The 21,348-nt window shown below is 29.9% G+C and overlaps 1 protein-coding gene and 1 long non-coding RNA gene across 3 annotated transcripts; one reads left to right on the top strand and one right to left on the bottom strand.

Moving 5' to 3' along the window:
• Positions 1-12,208: 12,208 nt before the first annotated feature.
• LOC114939347 (uncharacterized) lies at positions 12,209-17,890 on the bottom strand. Of its 2 annotated transcripts, none has more exons than XM_085487668.1 (5): positions 15,292-15,432; positions 14,809-15,098; positions 14,154-14,628; positions 13,425-13,679; positions 12,209-12,884 (listed from the first exon to the last, which is right to left on the bottom strand). In XM_085487668.1, the coding sequence occupies exons 3-5, from the start codon at positions 14,422-14,424 to the stop codon at positions 12,667-12,669; spliced, it is 744 nt and encodes a 247-aa protein (XP_085343794.1). In that variant the 5' UTR covers positions 14,425-14,628; positions 14,809-15,098; positions 15,292-15,432; the 3' UTR covers positions 12,209-12,666. The 2 variants fall into 2 exon arrangements, 1 of the variants encoding a protein (XP_085343794.1); XR_014925880.1 differs by lacking the exons at positions 12,209-12,884; positions 13,425-13,679 and adding exons at positions 17,143-17,241; positions 17,500-17,890 and having other exon boundaries at positions 14,365-14,628; positions 15,292-17,058.
• Positions 17,891-18,577: 687 nt separating this feature from the next.
• On the top strand, positions 18,578-19,436 carry LOC146720887 (uncharacterized). The gene is made up of 2 exons (XR_014925881.1): positions 18,578-18,980; positions 19,049-19,436. It is a non-coding gene; the product is annotated as an uncharacterized LOC146720887 (long non-coding RNA).
• Positions 19,437-21,348: the final 1,912 nt, after the last annotated feature.

The raw sequence follows: 21,348 nt of genomic DNA, 5'->3' as shown, positions 1-21,348 counted from the left end.
GTAATATACGTAATATACAATAATATAATATGTACTTATGTATTTTTCAATAATATATTCATATTCTAACTATAATTATCATACAATATTACTTTTTTAGAAAGCCCTTACCTGTCTATTTTTTAATTTTATTATTTTAACTGGAAATCTTATTTGTATGCAAACGCAACTTTCTTTGTGCACTATCTGTATATCTCCTTAATAGTACGCTGTTCATTTTGAATAGTAAAATATCCAATATTGAGCACACATACAGTGGAGACAACGTACAGTTGATGCACACGGAAAGTTGAAATTGTTTATATAGGTGATGTGAATACTTGTGACAATTTGCAGGTGAAGAGTGTATATGTTACCGGCCAAACCCTGATTTTAGGATAAACTAATTTTTCCTGTTTAGCCTAAGAAAAACTAATTTGTATATAAGAATGATATTTAGATAGAAGTGCACGGGGGGACGGGGCTTTGTAAAACGCCATCGCTCTGTGCATTCTCACATAAAAAAAAACAACTTGAAAGCGAGGAAACTATCAAGGTTAATAGTACTGCATAGAAGTTGAACTGGTTAATTTTAACGCATTTTGTATGGACTAGTTCAACCTAGGAAAAATTAGTTTATTCTGAAATCGGGTTTCGTCGGTAACATACATGGAGAGTCTTCCGCGTTTCTTCGATAATGTGTCTATTGACGTTTTCATAAAATCTAAATTGTCCTATTAGTCTTGATACAATGTGGATGATGGATGTGCCTTCATACAGACCGCATAATGTCTTTTATTGAATTTGACAAGATTGTCCCATTGTGATAAAAAAGCGGACATTTACGTCCTATGGGCATTTCATGAGACAATCCTATTACGATCGCGGGATAACTTGTATGATGTCTCATAGACGTATTTTGGATGTACATTCTTCTCGATACCTATTATAGAAATCTTGGGACATTGTAAGGACCCTTTTAAGACGTCTGCAAGATTATCCCATTGCGGTAAATAAAGCGTACATTTACGGCCCTATGGGCGTCCCATAAGACAATCCTATTACGATCGCGGGATAACTTATATGATGTCCCATAGACGTATTTTGGATGTATATTTTAATATCCTCTCGATATCTTATGAAAATTTTGGGATATTGTGAGGACCCTTTTAAGACGTCTGCAAGATTATCCCATTGCGGTAAATAAAGCGTACATTTACGGCCCTATGGGCGTCCCATAAGACAATCCTATTACGATCGCGGGATAACTTATATGATGTTCCATAGACGTATTTTGGATGTATATTTTAATATCCTCTCGATATCTTATGAAAATTTTGGGATATCGTGAGGACCCTTTTAAGACGTCTGCAAGATTATCCCATTGCGGTAAATAAGGCGGACATTTACGGTCTCATAGGCGTCCCATGAGACAATCCCATTACGATCGCGGGATAACTTGTATGATGTCCCATAGACGTATTTTGGATGTATATTTGTTGTCTGGGATCTGATAGTGAAATAGAGAAAAATGTATTACCTGTGGATAGTCTAATAAACGACGATTCATTGGACAAATTCTTGCGCGTCGTAAAAAATACATGTCCTTTTGAAACACAAAGTGTGTTATATTTAGAATATTCTCATTTAATTGAAGCAAGTCGTAGCGACAAAAGCTTACAAATTATTGGAGGAAATTGCAGTAATCATTGGCGATGTATATTTTTTGACGGCACCAAGCTTCGAGTGTATGACAGTCTACCCGATTGTACATACAATAAATTGGTGTCTAAAGAAAAAAATTACATTCATCGTCGTTATCCACAAATAAGTGCAAATGATATTATATTTGAAAAGGTTCAAAAACAACCTGATGGCACATGTTGTGGAATTTATGCTGCAGCTTTCGCTACAACTATAGCTTTAGGAGAAAATCCTTGTAATATGACATATTCGAATCGTATTGATAATATGAGGCAACATTTTATTTACATTATCGAAGAAAATAAACTGTCGCCTTTTCCAAAATTCTAAAAAAAGAATCTTTAGGAAAAGATGCCTCAAATAAATATAACACAAATTTTATGATAAATAATAATCCTTAAGGTTGCCAGTAATAATTAATAAAAAACCACTCCTCAATGTTTAAAGTCGACCAGACTGGCAATAATTTATTATAAATAATTATTTGAAATACAACAACGTTTCGGCTGTCATTGCAGCCCTTTTCAAGTACATCTATAAAAAGTTCAATCAAAATAATTATAATTTAATACACTTATTCGCAACAATTAATTATACATTTAAAAACAAAAATGTGTTACATACCAAATTTAAAACAGTAAATCAACTTCTATGCAAACTACCGACAATGTTAACGCTTGTTTTGATGAACAATGCAAGACTGACAGAAGTAAGCACATATTAAATAGATGTTAACTGTTCACAAGAATCTTAGTCACTAAGCGTTAAGAAGAGAGAGACGAAACTAAATGTGTCTTTCGTAATTTAAATCGTCATAATTAAGTCAAATAAATAAAAATAAATAAATAGGTGGATATAAAAATAAAAATAAAATTAAAAGTAAAAATAAATATAAAACGACTTAAATAACGTCAAGAACACGATCATAAATCCCACTGAAATTCTCCGTATCTTTCTGTAAATTAATACTTTTTACTTGTTTTTTTATGTAAAACATTTCTGCAATTTCTCTTTTTCTTGTCTGTTTTTCCTCATGCAGAATCACCGGAGAATCCCAACGGAACTCATGATCGTTGCAAGTCCGATGTAAACTAACAACAGAATGCAATGTCTTGTCTTTTTTTATGTTATTTCTATGTTCTTTAATGCGCGTTTCTAAATGTCTCTTTGTCTGTCCTATATAAGCCGAATCGCAATTCGCACAATCAATTTTATAAACAACATCAGTTCTTTTTAAGTTTTCGATCCCATCTTTACCTCTTTTTATCAACGTGTCCAATTTTTTTGGGACAGTATACAAAGCATCAATTCCACTTTTATTGATGCAACGCGTAATATTCTCGCTAAGATCTTTAATGTAAGGTAACACAATGCAATTTCGCGTATCAAATTTATTTCGATTGGGCGAGTTAAGATTACCGCCAAATTTAATCGCTCGAAGTCTTTTATTGATATAAAAAAAACTATTAATCTCGGCTCGAATTATTGTGTTACAATAAAAATAAAATCTCGACGGCAATCGGAGCCTATGCGGATGACATGCACAAAATTAATAAATTAAAATGAGATCTCAAGTCAAACTCATTTATTAAATTCTAAACGTTTCGACCCACTTCGGGTCTTCTTCAGTAGCTGCAAAATACAAAGAAACAAAAATAGAAGATAATCGGTACAATCAGAAAATTATAAAACTCGTATACATACAATCCGCAAATAAATTAAATATCATTCTCCTCCCTATTCAAACCGTCCGGCCGTCGGAGTGTCTCCCTAACGGTGACCATCGTCAGGAAGGAAGCGGAGCAGTGACTCCCTTACCAACACTAATCAACATGGTATAAATTAAACGTAGAACAATTCACAAGATATAAAAATTAAGAACCGGGAAGAACACTCACCCCGACAGCAAAAACAGAGAGAAGACGATGCTACACGTGACACATCACTCTAACGACTGTGCGGTATTCTACCTCGACACAGTCGATACATATATACGCAAAAAACAAATATAAAAATAAAATATGAAAATAAAAATAAAAATAAAAACAACTAAACTAATCGGCACTTATATCAAAAGTCTAACAAAAAAACCCGGCTATGTAAAATCACAAAGCTAGATTTTGGTAAATTTTTCTATTAACAGATCAAGATTCTCGTTTAATTTATCAGTGTCGCTATGTAAATTTAAACTATTTCTCTGACGTTTTATGTGGATCATTTCGGATATCAAACGTTTACCTAAAAAAGGCTCCTCGTCTAAGACTTTTACATCCTCCCAATTAAATTCATGGTTCAATAATCTATGTTCCGATATGACTGATAATTGTGACGCGTTTCTTTTTATGTTGTTGCGATGTTCTTTCATCCTAGTTTTCAACAATCTACCCGTCTGCCCTACGTACGACGCATCACAATCCATACAATCAATTTTATAAACTACATTATTATGGAGTTCTCTTGGTAACTTATCCTTGTGTACTTTAATGAATTTACGGAGACTGTTAATTGCTGTATATGATGGAATGACATCCAAATCACGTGTAATGTCCTCGATTCTCTTCGATACATTATTAATATACGGAATATTAAAGTACGAAACTTTTTTCTGCGTTAGAATCTTGTCATTGCATACATTTGCTCTATTGTTATGCAACTTATTATTATAGCGGAAGAACAACTTTTTTAACCGCGCTTGTAATGTGTGAAATATCAAATTGAGAGGATAATTATTAGACAAAAGAACTCCAATCATAGACTCAAAGTTAACTTTATGGAATTTCGGATGAGATAGCCAAAAAACTCTATCTATGAGGCTGATAATGGTGCCTTTTTTATGACAGAGAGGATGCTGCGATTCAAAATTTAAATATCTACCTGAATACGTCGGCTTATGAAACAAATCAAACTCAATGCTCCCATTATTTATAATAATGGTGACATCTAAAAAATTCAATCGGTTGTCAACCCCCTCCTCCATGGTGAACTGCAATCTAGGATGGAAAGAATTGAAAGTGTTTAAAACTATTTTAAGCATGGAGGGTGGGGCCGCCAACGCGATATCGTCAACATATCTAAAATAAAATGGAAATGGCAATGGAATCGCAGCAATCGCTCTACTCTCCAAATCTTGCAACGTGATATCCGCAATAATCGGTGAGAGGGGGGAACCCATAGGCGTGCCAAAAGTCTGTTGATAACATACATTATTAAACATAAAATAAGTCGAGTTCATAATAAAACGAATTGCCAATAAAAATTCATCTCGTGGAATAATACACTCTTTTTCAATATACCCCCATCTGTTAATTAAACTATCAATAGCCATATCCAATGGTACGTTGGTGAACAATGATGTAACATCTAGTGAAACTAGCTTCACATCACTATCCACACATAAACCATTTAATTTGTTCACTAATTGGAAACTATCAGAAATAGCCGAATCAGGTTTCGGAATTGCCTTATATATTATCTTATGTAAAAATTTTGCCAAGTAATAAAGAGGTGTATTCCTAGATGACACGATGACACGTAAAGGGCAATTCGGTTTATGCATATTCTTTTATTGATGTTTTTGTTAATAATTGTTAACGGGTAACAATTATTAATAAGGATTCTTTTGATTAAATTAATATTTTCTTCATGAAAAATAGGGTCAGCGAGTAAAATAGCCCTATCAACTAGGCTTGTAATCACGCTAATTTTATATCTCATAGGATGATTTGACAGAAAATTAATATAGCGGCCTGAAAACGTAGGCTTTCGGTACCAATTAGTCGTCAATCTACCACCGATACGTATAACGTTCGTTAGTAAAAAGTGAAGTCACGTCCAACGAAATCATAACATGGCTGTCGTCGATGTTTCTGTCTTTATTCTTGTAATAGATACTCCGACTGCTCAAAATTTTTGAAATCTAACAAAAATATTTTTGCAACTAAAGCTGATAAAGGTCAGGTTACTGTACTGATGGACCGGACAGACTACGTTGAGAAAATGAATTTTTTATTGAAAGACGATTCTACGTATAGATCACTTAATAGGACTCCGCTGAAGTCACTGAGCACGAGGGTTGCTAATTTATTAAAATCTTGGTTAGATAATAAATTAATAGACGATAACACATACAGACAATTGAGGTGTACGAATGGTAATTTGCCTCGTGCGTATGGTTTACCAAAGATTCATAAGGTAGGTTACCCTCTCCGCGTCATAATTTCAACTGTAGGAAGTCCTATTTATAACATAGCATCCTTTTTGAGTGAGATACTACAAAATGCAGTCAATAAACCTCGATCTCATGTCAAGGATAGTTGGTCCTTTGTGGAGATTATTAAAGACAGAAACATCGACGACAGCCATGTTATGATTTCGTTGGACGTGACTTCACTTTTTACTAACACCCCTTGGGAATTAACTAAAATAGCAATAGAAAACCGATGGGATGACATCTTACTTCGTTTAGCCTTGCGCAGTTTTTACACGCCATTGACACGGTTATGCGCTCAACGAGCTTCGTTTTTGACGGAAAATTTTACGAACAGGTTTTCGGTTCTCCGATGGGGTCTCCATTGTCTCCGATTCTTTCTGACATTGTTATGGACGATTTGGAATCATACTGTTTGCGTCAATTGGATTTCGAACCCTATTGTTATTTTAGGTACGTCGATGATATTTTTTCAATTATTCCGAAAGGAAAAATTGAGGATATGCTTCGTGTGTTCAATGGTTTCCACACTCGACTTAAGTTTACGTTCGAACTAGAGAAAAATTGTTCTCTGAGTTTTTTGGATACGAACGTTATACGTATCGGTGGTAGATTGACGACTAATTGGTACCGAAAGCCTACGTTTTCAGGCCGCTATATTAATTTTCTGTCAAATCATCCTATGAGATATAAAATTAGCGTGATTACAAGCCTAGTTGATAGGGCTATTTTACTCGCTGACCCTATTTTTCATGAAGAAAATATTAATTTAATCAAAAGAATCCTTATTAATAATTGTTACCCGTTAACAATTATTAACAAAAACATCAATAAAAGACTTCGAGCGATTAAATTTGGCGGTAATCTTAACTCGCCCAATCGAAATAAATTTGATACGCGAAATTGCATTGTGTTACCTTACATTAAAGATCTTAGCGAGAATATTACGCGTTGCATCAATAAAAGTGGAATTGATGCTTTGTATACTGTCCCAAAAAAATTGGACACGTTGATAAAAAGAGGTAAAGATGGGATCGAAAACTTAAAAAGAACTGATGTTGTTTATAAAATTGATTGTGCGAATTGCGATTCGGCTTATATAGGACAGACAAAGAGACATTTAGAAACGCGCATTAAAGAACATAGAAATAACATAAAAAAAGACAAGACATTGCATTCTGTTGTTAGTTTACATCGAACTTGCAACGATCATGAGTTCCGTTGGGATTCTCCGGTGATTCTGCATGAGGAAAAACAGACAAGAAAAAGAGAAATTGCAGAAATGTTTTACATAAAAAAACAAGTAAAAAGTATTAATTTACAGAAAGATACGGAGAATTTCAGTGGGATTTATGATCGTGTTCTTGACGTTATTTAAGTCGTTTTATATTTATTTTTACTTTTAATTTTATTTTTATTTTTATATCCACCTATTTATTTATTTTTATTTATTTGACTTTATTATGACGATTTAAATTACGAAAGACACATTTAGTTTCGTCTCTATCTTCTTAACGCTTAGTGACTAAGATTCTTGTGAACAGTTAACATCTATTTAATATGTGCTTACTTCTGTCAGTCTTGCATTGTTCATCAAAACAAGCGTTAACATTGTCGGTAGTTTGCATAGAAGTTGATTTACTGTTTTAAATTTGGTATGTAACACATTTTTGTTTTTAAATGTGTAATTAATTGTTGCGAATAAGTGTATTAAATTATAATTATTTTGATTGAACTTTTTATAGATGTACTTGAAAAGGGCTGCAATGACAGCCGAAACGTTGTTGTATTTCAAATAATTATTTATAATAAATTATTGCCAGTCTGGTCGACTTTAAACATTGAGGAGTGGTTTTTTACAAATTTTATGTATTTATATCTAACGATATATACATAAAGAGGTGCATGTTTTTGTATATACCCATACAGCACAGATTATTGCAATTATATTGCAGCAACGTTGCAATGTTGCAAGTTGCAATGCAACATTATAAAGACATTGCAGAGATATAGGTGTACAAAATTCCAGCACACTTGTAGCAACATGACATTAATATTTCGGAAATATTGCATGTAATCCAAATTCTATAATTTATATATTGTAATATACATATACCCAGCAAACACCAAGTTACAGCTATATAATTGTTAGTTGTAATTTCCCACTCAAAAATATAATACGTGTATTATAACAATTATATTGTTGAGTGGAAAATTACAACTAACAATTATATAACTGTAACTTGGTATTTGCTGGGTATAATACTGTAATAAAATAATTTTTTGCAATATTGTACAATAAAAGATGTTAACGATAATCAATAATTTTATTAAATCATTGGCTTAAATTTCTGCGCCAAACGCTCTGCGCAATACATGTGTGCGTGTATAGCAGGCGCCGGCTTCGCTACGTAGACGTAGATTTATTTACATTTGTATACCTGTATATGCAACATTAGTTTATGGTTGCAATAACAATGCATTATTGCAAACTCATAACATTGCAATATTGTTGTAATATTTTGTTGCAATCTTCCAAAAAGCGGACATTTTAACATTGCTGCAATTCAACAGCAATGATGTAGCAACATTTTGCAGTAAATTTGCAATATTGCAATATTGCGATGAAAGATTATTGTAATGTTTTTGCAATCTATCGGTGCTGTATGGGTATCGAAATTATATATATATCGATTTTGCAAATAATACATAAATGTCAATATTGCTATAAATATCAGCACTTGTCTCTTCTCCCTGTAAAATGAAACAAAAATTCTTTCTCGATTTACACCTACCTTGTCGTGGTGAAAAAGCTTTATACTAAAAGGTGTAAATAAGAGAGCAACAAAAAATTAAATTAGAAGTAAATTTTATATCATGTTTTTTAGTGTCTAAAAGAAATTGTACAGACACTTGTACCTTTTCATCATATAAATATAAATATAGAAACACATATACATATTATGTATGTCAAAGTGAACAATAAATTGTGTTCAAATAAAGTAAAAAAAAACACATTTATATTTATATTCTTATCATCGACATTATACGCAAATATATGCGTATAAGATGATGTGTAACAATGTGTATATATAATTATTTTTTATAAAATTACAAGTTATATAAAATGGGACATTCTATTTAAATATATATCCTATATATACATATATATATATATATATATATATAGGATATATATATATATATAGGATATATATATATATATAGGATATTTAAATAGGATGTCCCATTTTATATAACTTGTAATTTTATAAAAAATAATTATATATACACATTGTTATATATATACACATATATATACACATTGTTATATATATATATATATATATATATATATATGTGCAGAGGTAGTTTTCGGGACATTGTGTGCGACACAATGGCAGTTTCCAGGACTTTTGTTGCTTTTCAGGACTGTCCTGAAAAAAATTATGTATCTAATGGCAGTTTTCAGGGCGTCCCGAAAACTGTCTTTGGACATATAAAGGAACTGTGCTCAAATGTACCTTTTAATATATATTGTTTATATATATGAATTTATTTGTATAATGGTACATTTCAGGACATATTAAGAAAATATAGAAATTAATATGTACTAATGAATATATATATAAAATACAATATATATATTTCAAAGAATGATTTCTAATAAAGATTCTAGTTAATATAAGCTTTATATATTGATTCCTATTTAATATACTTTAAAAATACATAAATTAATTTGTATACTGGTTCTTTTCAGGACATATTAAGAAAATATAGAAATTAATATGTACTAATGTATATATATATAAAATACAATATATATATTTCAAAGAATGATTTCTAATAAAGATTCTAATAAATTTAAGCTTTATATATTATTTCTTATTTAATATACTTTAAAAATACATAAATTAATTTGTATAATGGTTCTTTTCAGGACATGTTAACAAATTTACGAAATTAATATGTTGTATCGATGCATATATATCATGAATCACAATATATATTTTCAAGAAAGGATCTCTAGTAACGATGTAGTAAATTTATAAGCTTTACAATTAATTTTTTATTTAATATAAAAGTACAAAAATTTATATTTGTGTAATGGTTCTTTTCAGGACATGTTAACAAAATTATGAAATTAATTCGTTATCGATGCGTATATATATCGTGAATATCACAATATATATTTTCAAGAAAGAATTTCTATTAACAATTCTGATAAATACAAGTTATATATATATATATATATATATGTCAGTCTACTATTTTGACGACAGCAAAAAAGAATAAAAATTTTATTGTATACATAAGAGTACATTGACACTCTGATGTATACATTACTTGTGATTTGTGGTAAAATGCACTGGTACATATGTATAAGCAATTAAGTGTAGATCGGTTAGTACAGCGACAGTACAAAATTAAGTATAGTACATTTATACCCTAGCTATTTTGACGACACCATATGTTCAAAAAACGATTATTATGACACTCCAAAAGTAAATAAAGAAATTCTTCTTTTAAATAGCCATTATCATTCATCGAATATGCAAACAATCAAGATATAATAATTCAGGTTTCTCTGAACAGTTTCATAAACAGTCAAGAAATAATGCTTGCAAACATTTATTCATATGGTAGTTACACGATAGTTATTGCAGAATTGCTATTGCAGAGAAACACCATCAATTCTTTCTAGCAAATATTTCACTTATTTCACAATGCTCTGACATATGTGAGATTTAATTTTCAAAATAGTACAGTACAACATTGTTTATATATATTCTTAATTGTTTACAGGCAGCATACAAGAAACATCGATATGCAATATTATAAAAATATATTTTAATCTACATTATTTTAACATCATATTTTAAGATATGCATTATGTGAGATGGTACATACATACATACAATGTAAGCAATTTGTGTAAGCAATTAGGAATTCATCATTAAGAAGGTGAAAGAGGACGAAAGAGGGTGAAAGAGGACAAAAGAGAGTGAAAGAGGGTGAGAAAGAATGAAAGAGGGTTAGAGAGGACGAAAGAGAGTGAAAGAGGAACGAAAGAGGGTGAGAGAGAATGAAAGAGGGTGAAAGAAGACGAAACAGGGTGGAAGAGGGTGAAAGACATATTATATATATATATAATCCTGATGACGTCAGCGGACGCGGACAGAGAAGAAGAAGACGACGTTACTTCATTCTTCATAAAAAACGTCACTTTTTGACCGCTTGTATCTCCAGAACGGCTTGACCGATTTTATTTCTTCTTGGCTCAAATTACTCTTGGCGATGCCGCCTTTCAGGTTATATTACGTGCAATTTAAAATTTTTTATATTTTAGTAGTTCTACACCCCCAAAAGATGGACTTTGATGGTGCAGGATAAGAGACTTGTAGTGTCTTTTTTAAGGTCTTTTAGGGTTTGAACATGGCCGGAGACACTACCGCGTCTCCTGAAAAGAAAGAAAGAGAGAGAGAGAGAGAGAGAGAGAGAAAATATAATTATGATATTTAAAATAAAATCGTAGTTAAGATAAAGATTTCTGATAGAAGAGATATTAGATGAAAACGATACATCTAATGCAATTTACTTCTCTGCGCTTGTGTTATTTATGAAATGTGTATTCACAAGATATTACTAGTTGTCAAGTATAATATATGTAATCCTTTTATAAAAAAATTATATAAATTATTTAAAATCACTATATTTTACTTACAAACTATCTGTCATTGCTATATAGAATTAATTTTAATATTTTTTTCAATTAAAAAGACAGGAATATAAGTAAACATTTGAGACATTTTGAGATACAAAAATATTGTGGAGCTCTTAAGGAAACGGGAGGGCCCTCTTTTTGTAATATTCCAAGAAATTAATCTTGAAAAATTACGAAAATTTCAATGCAACAGACTCAGTTTTATATATATTATTAGATCAATGCAAAATAATAATGTTACAGAAGTTGTAATTGTATAAAATATTGTTTTAAAAGTTAATCAAAAAAAGCATAATTGTCCGTTTTAGGACAATTATTTAAATAATTAGTATCAAAATTAATTTTACTGATTTATTTTTTCTTTACAATTTGATGAATATAAATGTTATGTAAAAAGTAGAAGGATAAAACATTAAATATGTAGATAGTAGGAATTGTAAAAATATATTTCTATGTATAGTCTCAAAAAAGTATTCTTATATATTTGTTTAAAGCAATTTGAAATATATTTAGTAAAATAATAATTGAACAATGAACGTATGAGCATATACATGTATATTATATATATAAAAACACAAACCTAATACATATATGTATAATAGTATGTTGCACTTGTAATCATGAATACATATTATCAATAAAAGAATTAAAATAAATAACTTTACAAGTATTGCTTCTATACATATAATATAAATATATGAAGAAATCAAAATAAAAAACTTGTGTAGCTTTTGCTTTCTTTTTTATAAAATTCTCGCAATGTAACTTAACTTTTAGCTTAACGTGTTATATAATTAATTTCACATATTGCACTTGTAATCATGAATACATATTATCAATAAAAATTATAATAAATAACTACACAGTACTGCTACTCTACATATACATAACTTAACTTTAAGTTTTATGTGTTGAAATAATAAAAATTAGGTATTCTACTTATTTTTTGCATTTGCTTAAATACAAGTAATCTACGTATTATTTTTGAATAAAAAATTAAAATATTTCCGATTTGACTAAATAAATATTTTCTGAAAAAATATTTATTCATTTAGTGACGCTTAAATTTGCCAGATATATAGTTATGGATCCACGTTTTAATTTGAGCAACGGATCGATTAAATAAGCACTTATTTTTTTCTTTTATACAGGAAATTTTTTTGTTAGATGGCAGCTGTGAAGTGGTAATTTCTTTTTGAAATTCTTTCAATATTGTATTACGTTCTTCTTCCGTCCAACGTCTTCGTTTTGTTATACCAAATGGAGATGCTACAAAATAAATTAATTATCTATGAATCAGAATAAATATTTCTATATAAAAAGCAATAATTTACCTAAATTTTATTTAAATGTATTTTTATTTAAATTACTAGTAGAATAAAATTACTTTAAAATTCTCTTCAGAGTACTGACAAACTTTCATTAATAAGAAAATATTAAAATTATAACGTCATAATTATAAGAATAAAAAGAAATAGAAATGCAAAAATAAAATAATATAAAATAATATAAAATAATATAAAATAATATAAAAAATACAAATAATATAAATAAATATATAACTAAATTAAGCTAATGTGTGTGGAACCTTTATCATTTATCATTATTATTTTTTAATTAAATATTGTTATTATGTACATTAAAATTCTATCAAAAAATGCATTATAAATAAAAGCTTAATATATTAATATACTTTGACATAGTCACATGAAAATATAATACTAAATAATATTTAAAAGAAAATCCACTCTGACTTGATAAGTTTATAAAAACTGAATACAATATGTGAAAATGAGAAAATAAACTTACTACTGCCACGTTTCTTTATCTTTGGGGAATAAGTTTCGTCAGAATCATTGTCATTATTCACTATAGTATGGTTTTGATGCACGATTTTCTTTTTTACAGATTTTTGTTGTTCATCTGTTACGCTAAGAAATTTCGGTAATTTCCTTTCTGTTCGTAATAAAGAAGGCTTACGTGAACTTATCATACATGTTTCGGCATCGTTTTCCGATTCTGCACTCGAAGTATCTTTGTTTGTTTCTTGCATCTCTTCCTCTTCTGTTAATAATAACACAATATTATGATAATTATTATATATGTATATATATATGTAACCAATTCTTGAAACTAAGGGCTAATATATGCTACAACCGCGGACGTCGATGCATAAAAATTGAGTAAAGCAGAATGAACACAATAATGAAACGTATTCTCAATTTGAATCCATTTCAATGAATATATCATATTCATACTTTGATTTAATAGGTTCCAAACGTAACGTTTCATTGTTGCATTCATTATTACTACTTTTATTTCTACACAGACATCCATGATCGTGGCACACATTAGCCTTAATTTCATAAGTTTTGGTTTATACGGACTTTTGTCTGATTTTTTCTTCTAATTAAATAGATATATTAAGAATGCAGAAAAGTTTAAAAAAGGAATACAATAATTAATATATTTTATACAAAAATTAATATATAAAAAGTACTTGTGGCATATATATAATAAGATAAATAGTGTATATACCTGAATCACTATTATTAGATAGCTGTTGCTCATTTTCACCTAATGCTGCTTCAAGAAATTTCGTCATACGAACTATCTCTACAGCTGCTATTGACTGTCGATAATGGCGTTTATGAATTTTCTCGTGATGTCCCATAAAGTTCGCCAAATCATCCACTTCATTGTCAGATAAATTTAACGTAATGCATGTTGTAGCAATATGTTTACGTAATTCAGTACCTCTTAAAGAATGTGGTATTTGTGCATCACATTTTTTAGAAAAATATCGCATAAGGATACACGCTCTTAAATATTTGAAATGACGTTTGGTACTACTAGGTATGCCAAACACATACGGATTTTTCTCAGGAACATTTGCATCCTTTCGCTGGTTCAAAATTAGTTCAACACATTAAACTAATACCATGTCTAAAATCACAGGCACTGTACGTCCCAATTTTCCACGAATTAAGAATCTTACGTATTTATCAGCAACCTATATACAAAAGTTATATATGGATTATTATTTTGCATCATATACCATATTGTGTGTAATTTAATTATAATATTTGTAAACAAATAATATTTATACATAATATTTATAAATAAATTTATCATATTTAATACTTTGTGTAACATCATCTTTCCTCAAAACTGGGAATAAAAATTTTCTTACTGTCTCAATTGCACATTCATGAATTCTGCCCATCAAAGCACGTCCTAAAACTTGTACATTTCTGCCTTTCGATTTTCCTACACATTCTTTAAAATGATGCCTGATATTATTTTTAGTGAACCATCCTTTACACTTTGCGCAACTTATAAAATCTTGTACTGTTTTGCAACTATTTTTGGCAGGCCTTCGACAAACAATTAATTCTCCCGTATTTAAGAAAGGATCCGTATTATGTATGAAATTCCTTTTTTTTCTAATAGACTCTATAATTTGTTTTCTTTCTAAATTACCTGCAATGAGAATATTAAGTAATGTATATATAATGTAAATAATGTATATATAATGTAAATAATGTATATATAATGTAAATATATTAATAAAAATTATAACATATTAATATATTATATTTAACAAATAATCAATATTTATAAAAAAATATACTATAAACTTAAATAATTATACAGAATTGAAAAATATGATCACCTTTTGGTAATAATACAAATTTCTTTACTTCAGGTTCCAATTTATGCACGTTTTCTAAATGACGTGCAATTTTATTCTGAAACTTTTTGCAATAGTAGAAAAAATTTTTTTTTTGATGTCCCTTAGGTTGAGAAAATGGAACATATTAATTGTCTTCTCTACAACCAAATGTATTGATAGAAGAAAGATCTATCAGTGATTCTGAAGAATTTTTATCATTAGTTGCAGAAACATTATTGCGGAAGCTTTCATGTTCCGTAATTTCTTTTTCAATTGTAATTTCCGATGCTGAAGGTAGATATTCCGAAGTACTTGATGTGTTTGCAGAAGCAATATTGTCATTAATATCATCACGGGAAATCATATCATTATAACTATCATTACTTAATGTGTTTGCACAAGCAATGTTGTCGTTAATATTTTCATCATCACAGGAAATCATATTGTTATCACTATTATTATAATTTATAGAAGCTTTAGCGTTAGTGAGATCATTTAAGATACTAGAATTATAATCATCGTTAAAAGGAAATATCATGACATCTTTGAGAACAATACCCGTTTCAGACACATTGAAATTGTCATTATCACTGGAAAATGTCAGATTATTATTATGATAATTATTACTGTTCATAAAATTAATATCAATATCAGTATTTACATGACAGTTATTGTCATCATCACAAGAAAATATCACATTATTATCAAACTCACAGTTATTCTTAGAATTATTAGCATTAATGTTATTATTATTGCACAAAAGTGATATATCAATATTAGAATCATTATCATTCGTAGAATTATTGATACTGATATTACTATCTACCGTTTTACAACCATTACTATTATCACAAAAAGATATCACATTATTAAAATCAATATCATTTGCAGAATTGTTAGCATTAATAGTACTATCTACTACATTATGATTTCTATTATTACAGGAAAATGTAATGTTAAGTTTAGTAGCCTTTACTCTATTCTGCTCATTATTAGACTCATTAGAAATTATCATAGCATTATCACAACCAACAATTTTGTTAGAATTATTAGTGATGCAACCTTCATCATTTATTGCATTGTGATCATGTTCATTAGAACATGATGTATCAATATTAGGATCATTATCATTCGTAGAATTATTGATATCACTATGTACTGTTTTGCAACCATTATTGTTCTCATAAGAAAGTATCACATTATCATAATCAGTATCATTTGCAGAACTGTTAGCATTAATAGTGCTATCTACTACATTATGATTTCTGTCATTACAGGAAAATGTAATGTTAAGTTTAGTAGCCTTTACTCTATTCTGCTCATTATTAGACTCACTAGAAATTATCATAGCATTATCACAACCAACAATTTTGTTAGAATTATTAGTTACACAATTTTCATCATTTATTGCAGTGTGATCATGTTCATTAGAAAATGTCCCGTTGTTATCAAAATCAGTACTATTCGCAGAATTATTGTCATTAATATTATCTACAATGCTATCATTTTTATTATTATCGGCATTATTATTTGTAAAATTATCAGTATTACCAATAATTTTCGTTTTAAATCCGTTATTAGAATCAACGTGTTTTATAAGATAATTGATGTTACTTTGATCATTTGCATTGTGGCCTTGTCCATTATAAAGAAATGATACTACATTATTGTCAAAATCAATAGCATTATATAAATTGTTAGTATTAGTATTCTTTTTAGTATAATTCATATTGATAATGCAAGCATCTTGTGGTATTTCTGTAGTTTCTACAAAAAAAGTATAATTACTGTAAAAAATAAAAATGCAATATATTGCATGTAGTTTTAGAATTATAATACTGTAATACTTACTATTATTATTATTGACAATTAATTTTATGTTTTTCAGAGCAATACGTGGATTATTTGTATTTAAACTTTTAGCAATTGCAAGAAGATCATTTTTATTTTCTGTAACAATAAATATAGTAATTTCAATTATTTATATATAAATAACCAGAAATTAACGCGTTGATGCAAGAATTTAACTGAAAAGAAAATTAAAAAGCAGTGCTAAGTAAAAACTTTAGATTTTTACGACTTAAGTTAATATTAACCTGTTAAAAATCGAATAAAAAGGTTACGTGCTGTTGTGCTCAATATTAACAATATTATTGCAATGAAAACATTTTATATTATTTTAAATAAATATAGAATGGTGATACTTACTATTCTGTGCAATTGTACGTATAATACATGTTTTTTTACGATTCCTAACTGGACATTTTACGCGTCTTCTCTTGTGTTTTATATTTACATGATATTTATGATAATTACAAAAAAATAATATATATCGTGACATTTTTCACTTAATGTGATGCAATCGCGTACAAACGAAACAAAACGATTTTCATTAAATGTAAACCGGAATCTTATATATATTACGCAATTTCTTATGCAATATTGCTAATAAATATGGAAGGTGCCGGTCCCGCCAAATTATAAGTTTGTTCGCATAGCAGGCTCCCCCCCAACATACTTCTCGCTCCAATGCGATCCTATTGGATTATTTGGATATAAAGATGCTTTTATATGATAGCATTAAACGTGTTGGCGCAAAAACTCATTGCGCAAATGTTAAATAAAATAGATTTCAGCTTCTTGCTGCTAATAATAAGATGAATCATACGAGATCATACAATGAATAAGTCGAGATCAAATGAATATTAGCACATATTAGTACTGAAACTTAATATAATATTTATTATAATCATTATATTTATTATATTTATTAATATTATTAGCCACAAGAAGCTATTTTCTTTCTTATGTGACATCTGCGCAAACGTAGATGCTTGACGCTTGATGCTACCATGTAAAGGCACCTTTATGGCTCCTGCACACCAGCGCGATGACGCGACACGCGATGCGCGATATCCAATGAGCGTACAGCTTTTTTGCACGTTATATCCGTCGCATTATAGAGTGCGACATCGCAAAAAAGTTGACCAAGTTTGAAGATTTGTAGCGCGCGACGAGCGATTTACTGCGATCCTATCTATAGATGCGATGTCGTTATAAACAAAGAGGATCTCTTTGGTCATAAATAAACGTGCAACGACATTGATCCGAGAGTGATATTGTCATTAAATTATAGAATTGCAATAAATGGTAAATATGCAATAAATTAGGTTAGGTTTCGTAATCGCGCATCGCGTTTATATGAATAGATAGAAAATCCTATTCTTGCGATTCGTCGCAGATCGCGTGTCGCGTCATCGCGCTGGTGTTACTGAGACAGAGAGAGAGATTGCGGTGGAACGAGTTAAACAGTATTTAGATCATGTGCCGACTGAAAATACAATGGGCACTAATCAACCTTACGCGTGGCCTAGTCAAAGTGTTGTGGAATTTAAAGAAGTTGTTTTTATGTACAAGTAATATTTTCAAATTTTTTGATAAAGATAATGCACGATTGTAACATTTGGTAAAAGAAATTTTTGTAATTATATTCGCAGGAACCATTTAGTGCCATCGTTGAAAGAGATAACATTCGTTACTCGACCAGCGGAAAAAATAGGCGTCGTTGGTTGCACCGGTGCTGGAAAAAGTTTGTTCCTATCTTCGTTGTTTAGACTGACAGAGATCAGTTCTGGGAGTATATTAATCGACAACGTGAATATTCAAACGTTACAACTGAACACATTAAGGTATTCATAAACTTGCAAAAAATAATCATTGTATGTTAACAGTTGTAAAGAAAAGAAAAACATTCCAGATCCCATTTAGCAATTATACCTCAGAATCCGTTTCTTATCTTGGGTACTAATCGAGAGAATGTGGATCCGTTGGATCAGTATATCTATATGCACATATATACAAAACCTTTGAGAAATGTAAAGTGCATTCTTTTTTTCATCGATTGGATGGTTTGGATGCAGTCTTGGATGAAGGTGGTAGTAATCTCAGCACTGGGCAGAGACAATTGTTCTGCTTAGTCAGAGCTGTGCTACACAATGCGAAGGTACTTCTTATCTGTAATATTCGAGAAAGCAATTGTTCGTGTATTAATAACTTGATATTTATTTATCTCTGTGAAATTAGTCTCTTTTTCTTATTTTCTCATTTGCTTTGCTTTTGAATAAAAAATTTTTAAGTACCTCAAATTGAAAAATTATCTTCGTAAATCCAATGTTTAATTATGGGTTCTATGTAACCCCTCATGGATTCTAACAATTATTATTAAGAAACTAGAACTAAGAGTGTAAACATTTTCTGCATTTCTTCTGAAGATAAATATTTCAAAATTAATTTAAATAATTTTTTTTAATTTGCATTTTTTTTATATAATGGGAAATGTCGTTAAGTTATAATCTTTTAGGTATTCAAATTTTTAAAAATTTTTGTAATTATCATGTGATAAATATAAAACACAAGACGATACACATTAATTGTTCAGTTAATAAGAATTTTAAGAAAAACATGTATTATATATATAATTGTACAGAATAGTATCATTATTATATATTTATTTAAAGTAATATAAAATGTTTTTATTGCAATAATATTGTACGTATTAAATGCATACAACAGCACATAACATATTAATTTGATTTTTGACAGGTTAATATTAATATAAATCGTAAAAAATCTAAAGTTATTACACAGCGCTTTTTAATTTTCTTGTCAGTTAAATTCTTGCATCAATGCGTTAATTTCTGATTACTTATATCTAAATAATTAAAATTACTTTATTTTTATAGAAAGTAAAGACGATTTTTTGGCAATTGTTAATAGTTTAAATAGAAATAATCCACGCATTGTTCTGAGAGATCTGATCACAAAGATTAATATATTAATATACTTTGACATAGTGACAAATATAATAGTAAAATATAATACTAAATATAATACTAAAATATAATACTAAATATAATACTAAAATATTATACTAAATATAATACTAAATAATATTAAAGAGAGAATTCACTCTGATTTGATAAATTTATAAAAACTGAAAATATATGAAAAAATCAAAATAAATAGCTTTGCGTAGTGCAGCTTTTCCAACTTTCTTTTTTATAAAATTCTCGCAATGTAACTTAACTTTTAGCTTAATGTGTCATATAATTAATTTCACATATTGCACTTGTAATCATGAATATATATTATCAATAAAAGAATTGTAATAACTACACAGTATTGCTACTCTACATATAATATAAATATATGAAGAAATCAAAATAAATGACTTTGCGCAGTGCAATTTCTCTAACTTCTTTTTTTATAAAATTCTCACAACGTAACTTAACTTTAAGTTTTATGTGTTGAAATAATAAAAATTAGGTATTCTACTTATTTTTTGCAATTTCTTAAATACAAGTAATCTACGTATTATTTTTGAATAAAAAATTAAAATATTTCCGATTTGACTAAATAAATATTTTCTGAAAAAATATTTATTCATTTAATGACGTTTAATTATGCGCCTGTTCCCGAGTTCTCGCTTGTACCGCTAACGAGCGAGCTAAATGAGATTAATTAAATGAGGACGCATCGGAAAGTTTATTCGTGCAAACACTCCGGCTTTGCTTATCGGCATCCTGCCTGCATTCGTCCACGTATCGGTCGTAGAATCTCGAAGATTGTGCATCCGACGAGTGTAAGCCGGGAATTAGCAGATATCGTAATAATCGTGTCGCGCGGTCGTGCGGAGCGTCGAAAAGTACGAAACCTTTGTCCGAAACGTATTTCCGTATCGTAGCATTATCTCCTCGTAGCGGCGCTACTCGCCGTCAAGTGCCCCGGAGGTACCGCCGGCGGGCGACGGACTTGGTGAAATCATTCGGTCGTCCGGAGGTGTCGCCCGTCCCGGAGGTGCCGTCCGTCCCCAAGTTGACGCCGGCCGTTATGTGGTGCCGCACGTATAATCACGCCCGTAACGAGCCGTCTCGGTTGCCGCGCGCGTGATTTCGCATCGGGCGAGTGTTCCGTACCGTAATCGCGGTCACCGCAGCTTGCGTGTTGCGTATCATCCGTAATAATTCGAAATATATGTCTCCGACACGTGGGTTTGAG

This window comes from Nylanderia fulva, unplaced genomic scaffold, assembly GCF_048542155.1.
Source record: "Nylanderia fulva isolate GAGA-0341 unplaced genomic scaffold, ASM4854215v1 Scaffold592, whole genome shotgun sequence".
Lineage (NCBI taxonomy): Eukaryota > Metazoa > Arthropoda > Insecta > Hymenoptera > Formicidae > Nylanderia > Nylanderia fulva.
The sequence above is the reverse complement of the archived record's forward strand: the minus strand, read 5'-3'. Positions and strand labels throughout refer to the sequence as shown.